Source organism: Triticum dicoccoides, chromosome 3B (genome assembly GCF_002162155.2).
Source record: "Triticum dicoccoides isolate Atlit2015 ecotype Zavitan chromosome 3B, WEW_v2.0, whole genome shotgun sequence".
NCBI lineage: Eukaryota > Viridiplantae > Streptophyta > Magnoliopsida > Poales > Poaceae > Triticum > Triticum dicoccoides.
The window spans coordinates 776630953-776636363 of NC_041385.1; the positions used below are offsets into that span (position 1 = coordinate 776630953).

At 48.8% G+C, this 5411-nt stretch overlaps 1 protein-coding gene across 1 annotated transcript in view; it reads right to left on the minus strand.

Annotated features, from left to right (window-relative positions):
• Window positions 1–3941, minus strand: part of LOC119282182 — a 6528-nt gene extending 2587 nt beyond the window's left edge. Inside the window, exons 1-3 of the mRNA XM_037562498.1 lie at window positions 3731–3941; window positions 887–996; window positions 734–775 (exon numbers count right to left, since the gene is read on the minus strand). Coding sequence (XP_037418395.1) covers window positions 734–775; window positions 887–996; window positions 3731–3911 — 333 coding nt within the window. The 5' untranslated portion in view covers window positions 3912–3941. The remainder of the gene's footprint in view (window positions 1–733; window positions 776–886; window positions 997–3730) is intronic.
• Window positions 3942–5411: the final 1470 nt, after the last annotated feature.

Below are 5411 nucleotides of genomic sequence, written 5' to 3' on the forward strand. Positions count from 1 at the left end.
CCGCACCACACTCCGCCCGTCGCATCACCGTCACGCCACCATCACCGTCCCACTCCGGAGCGCCGGCGAGCTGCCCGCGCCCAGCACCAAGTGCCGCATCCCTTGCGCGCGGAGATGAGGAGGCTCGCCGGCGGCGGCCATAGGGGGGGGAGGGGATAGAAGGGGAGGCGGGGGGCGCGACCGGTGGCTAGAGTCCCCCCCCCGTCGCCTGCAGGAGCGAGGAGGGGAAAGGGGGTCGAGGTTCTCACCAGAGGGAGCTGCTTCACTAGGTATAACTTAACCGTGACGATGTCCCCATCTTACAAATACTCGTTCATCAAATACTAGTGTAATTCAGATTAAGTAAGTTCATAAAGCAAGGTAATGAAATGTAGTTTGGCATCAGACCACAGTGCTGCTCTTCAATAGTAGCAGCAAATCAAGTAACTGATTCGCTAGAAATCTCGTTGCACCCATGACCGCCATTTAGCTAAAGTAGTTTTTTGGGCGTGTGCACAATTGCGTCCAGAGTACATGCTTTAGGTTTATGGAGGAAGTTGTGTTAGCCTCTCAATTATTTAAGAGGTAATGAACAATATGTTTATGTTCCACCCTAGACACAAAATAAAATAAATAAATAATGATGCAATCATGAATGGTGCAAGACAACTAGTAGGATTAATTTGGCGGCAAACAACGTCAGAAAATAACAACAACCAGGAGCAGGGAATCGAAGGAAGAAGTGGGCACTAACACGTTTTGCCTTCCGTCCATCAGTGAAGCTAAGCCATACTTCCTGGAGGAGACAAGGATAATAAAACAGAAAATTAGGTAAATGGCATGGACAACAAGAGAAAGCAAGCAAGCTCATCAGCAGTAACCAAGGAAGGAAGAACATATAGTACACCTGCACAGCATTTCGTCGGCTAATAAGTAACCCACAAAAAGTGAAAATTGCAAAGCCTGAGGGCGTCTCAAACAGAATCAGCATCAATCCACTATCCCCACGGATGGCAGCTGCAAAAAAAGAAACAAAGCAAACTTAAAGCAAGCATGATTACCAAGAAAAGAAGTACAATAAATAATTCAAATATCAGCATGATGCCAGCCCTTGCCAAAGGGGCTCTTATACATGGCTACTGAGAATACCGAGTTCAACCACCCCTGGCGTGACCCACTGGATTGTCGGCCCATTATACCCAAAATATGGCCCATTTTACAGGTTATCTTACACCTTGTGCTTCTGTGTGAGCGGGGCAACCCCGTCCGTTGTCGCTCCTCTCCTCCCCTCAGCCCATCCCATGCTTCTGCACATCTGCTAGAATGTTCCAGCCATTGAAGGTAATTGTTCCCACCAGTTGAAATAAACTTTCCATGGGCGCAGTGAGAGCAAGAGTTCCAGTGGGAGTCCAAGAGGTGTGCGCAGTGGCCAGGGTCGTGCAGCCACTGCTGGGCAAATGTGGTGCCATTTTACGCGTGTCTGTAATAATAGGCTGGTACAGTTTTATCTCTTGCAGGATTTGGACATGTTTTACTCTAACAAATGATTAAAAAAATCCTTGATTTCTTGCATAAAGAATGAGATTTTTAGGTTGGGTTCCAATGTCACACTCTGGACCTTTGCCCAAGAGCTAATGATTCAGAGAAACGGTGGAGATGGTTAGGTAGGTCTTATGGAAACTAAGCTCGCCACTATAGCGAAAATTGGACCAAGGTTGTAGTAGTAGTACGGTTCTGTAAAAGTATGGTACTGCAACCTGCAAATCTATGAATATCTTATTGCATTTTTCCGTTGCATGGTTTGCCTGTTATTATTTCAGTTCAGCTGTTAACCATTTTGGACAAATGCTTCATGCGATATTTTGACTTGAGCATAAGATGGATAGGCAGGAGAAAGGTTTGCCACATTGTGTACATGTCTCAAGCAGGACACCGCCAATGTGACAACACAGATGTACAAGTAAGTCGAGAAAGTTACTCTGTTCATTTGGTACTGCATATTTACGTGCCACTGCAGGGTAATTGGCCAGCTGCAAATGTCAAATTGATGTGACTGAAGGTATATGGCCTTTTGGACATGTGCGTGAGAAGGATAGATAGACTGATGACAAAATGTTGGAGTGCCGATGCTGGAGCCCAACGTGATACGACCATAAAGGACCAGTGGTGCACCATGGAGCAAGTGAGAGAAAGCAAAGGAGAGCACAAAGGGGAAAATAGCAGAGTGAGAGGCGGTGGGCGAAACGACGAATCTCAACAGCATGGGAGAGATGTGCCGGTGTGTTCAGATTCTTTTCTCTTTAATTAGAGGCACTTCGGCCCAAAAACAGCATTCCAACAGGTGATGTATATATATTTCCGTCATGTAAATTTATTTAGGGAAGATGAAAAAATGCCTCTCACTGCTTCATATTAGCAGCGCCGCAACGACTGCCACAAAATCACCATGCCCATGCGCGCACGCTCAACCACCTGCAGAAACTTCGCCTGCCCGCAGCCCGCGTTGTCGCCCATTGCCGTCATCGTCGATTTCATGCTGCAATTGCCACCCGGCCGGCCGCCACTAGCCATCGCGCCGCCGATTTGCACTCCGCTAGCCAACAATTTTCACCTACCCACCGCATCCATGCAGCCACCCGAATCCGGCCTCCCCATTGCCCAATCAACGGCTCACCTCCCCAATCTATCGACTCTAGCAGTCGCTGCTTGGGTTCGGCTTGCCGCCCGTCCGGTTAGCGGCTTTGGGTTGACAAAATTGCATGCATCGAGGATATGGCACCACGTTGCCGCCCTTCCGCAAGTGCAACCCCATACCATGGTGTTTGACTAAGGGAATTGGGGCACTACGTCGCCGAAAGCACTCGCAAGTGCCAACGTAGGTGGCTTGGCACCTTCGAGGCATCCAAGCTCGCCGCGTGTGCGCTGCACGACGAGGTGAGATGGAGGTTTGGCCATAACCGGGCCGAGCTGAACTTTCCCGACGTGGCCTCGGCCGAGGAGGCGCTGTTCCTCCCCCTATGATTTGCATTGTCTCCTGCAAGGAAGAGGAAGCACACCGCCATGTCGATGCGCAACGAAGTGCCGAAGAGAAGGGGAAGTTTGCCAAGGCCAATCCGCACCTCGTCGAGGCAGACCTTCGATTCGTCGACGAGAAGGAGAAGGTGAAAATGTTTAATGTAGAATAGAGTTTGAAATTTCAGAATGTGGAATGAATCATGTTCAAATGATCATGTTTAGGGCACCACTTTTACACCACCTATTTTCTCTCTCCTGCCCCATATGGGTTATACATCATCAAAAATTTCATCACCGGTTGAAGATAGCTCTTAAACAAGTGGGTCCTCAGCCGATTAGCAAGCGCATGCACCAAGGCACTCCGCCGCATCAGGTCAGTTGGTGGTAAATCGAAGAGGGGTATACAGTATACCTTTTGCTAAAATTTTGGACTTGGACTGGCTACGATCCAAATTGTAATGGCTTACCGGAATTTTGATCATATCCAGGCATGCATCGGTGATGCCAACATTTTGATATGGCTAGTTGAGACTCCCTCTCCAATCACCAAGCCCAAGAAACCTACCAGGTGCCCGGATCTGTTGGTTCGGACCCAAACACGCGCGCCCCACGGCAGGTATATATGTGCTGCTAAAAATCTAGGGTTCCTTCGCATGCTGTCCAATTCGCGACTAAAAGTTTTCCCTGCCGAGTAGGTGAGACTGAGAGGCAGGATGACGGCGGGCGAGTGGCTCACCTGGACAGGGCGGGAACCTCGACGGAGGAGACCGCCCGCGTCGCCGCTTCACCTCCGGAGTAGAGGATGTCGAGGAGGAGCGCGCCGGCTTCGCCGCCGGAGGAGGAGAGGATATCGAGGAGGAGCGAGATCGAGTACACATCGCCGGAGGAGAGGATGTCGACGAGGAGCGAGTCCGCATCGCCGGTCGAATTTGGCGGCCGTGTGTGGATTTTACGGAGTCGGTTAGGTTTAGTAGAGAATGGCTCAGTGCTTCTCGAACTTTTTTTTCTTCGAGAACCTACGTGCACGCAGCCATTTTTCATACCTTTTTATTGAAGACGACCGTAAGCGGCAGGGATTTTGCCATTTTGGTAAATGACTGTTTTTTTTTAAATTCGGTAAAAGACTCTTTGATTTGCAGGAATATGAAAACGTGGGCATCGTAAGAGCATCTCCAACGGCCGCACAAAAATCCCGCGCCCAATAAACGTTGTAGCGCGTCACGGTAGCATTTTTAATGCGCTGGGACCAACTTTGTTTTAACAGGCGCACAAAAACGCGCACCCAAAAAACAGACAGTGCAAATTGTGAAGCGCGCGCAATCCGGCGCTCAAAATATGCGCGCGATAGCGTTTTTCAGCGCGCGTCCAAAAACTTTTAGCGCTACAGCTTTTGCTGGACTGTCCGACGCCAAAAAAAACAAACTTTTAGTGCGTGGAGCTCTTTTTGGGCGCCTGTTGGAGATGCTCTAAGAAACATAAAACTGATCTCTACGAGCAGTTGGTAGTCTGGTATGTTTTATTTTTATCCGGTTTTTCTTCGTCCCACCTCCCACCACCTCACCCACTGGTTTTTTTTCCTTCCATTAAAAAACCAAATCTCATTAGGGGGATCTTGTGTCGTGCTTCCTTTGGTAGGTGTTGATTCAATTCAATCACGTAAACAATAAGCAATTAAGAACTCAGAAATTGCACTATATATGTGAGATCACCTTCCTAAAAGATCAGAGCACGCCATTCACGCAATGCAATCCCGTGTTACCGTCGCGTGCTCGGGTTGCTTTGACATCTCGAGTCAGGATGGGAAAGAGGCAGCTGATTTGGACGGGGAAGTACACGGCTGGCTGGGGTCTGGGGAGGGTCAGCTGATCGATCTGATCGTCGAGGAAATACAGGACGACCAGGAACCGAGTACGTGTGGTCTTACCAACTCGGATGTATCTGATGCGTGTAAGAATATATACAAGTTGCCTGTGTTGTTTCTATTGACATGGCAATGGATCCCGTACCTTTTCTTTCTGTGTGCCTTTCTCTCAAAGAACGAAACAAAGAAAAAGGATTCTGCCTTTGGCCTTTGGCGCTAGGGACATGGTCACATGAGTGTCAATCAGTTGAGTGCACACATATGCGACAGCCAACACCCACGATTGCATAGATAACCTGATACATGGCGCATACACACTTGCTGTTCTCGCTGCCAGTTCAGATTCTGCCATGTTTCTTCTTGCCTATGTTCAGTGGCTATGCTCCAGGGTCCTCGCTGTTAATTTATCTCAGCAATCAGTAAACTTTCTGAGCTGGAATGTACGGGGCATTAACTGTCCGAATCGGCGGTCGACAGTTAATGCTACTATCGCTTCCTCCTCCTGTCATGTAGTGTGCCTCCAGGAAACGAAGCTTGACAGTATCGATCAGTTCAC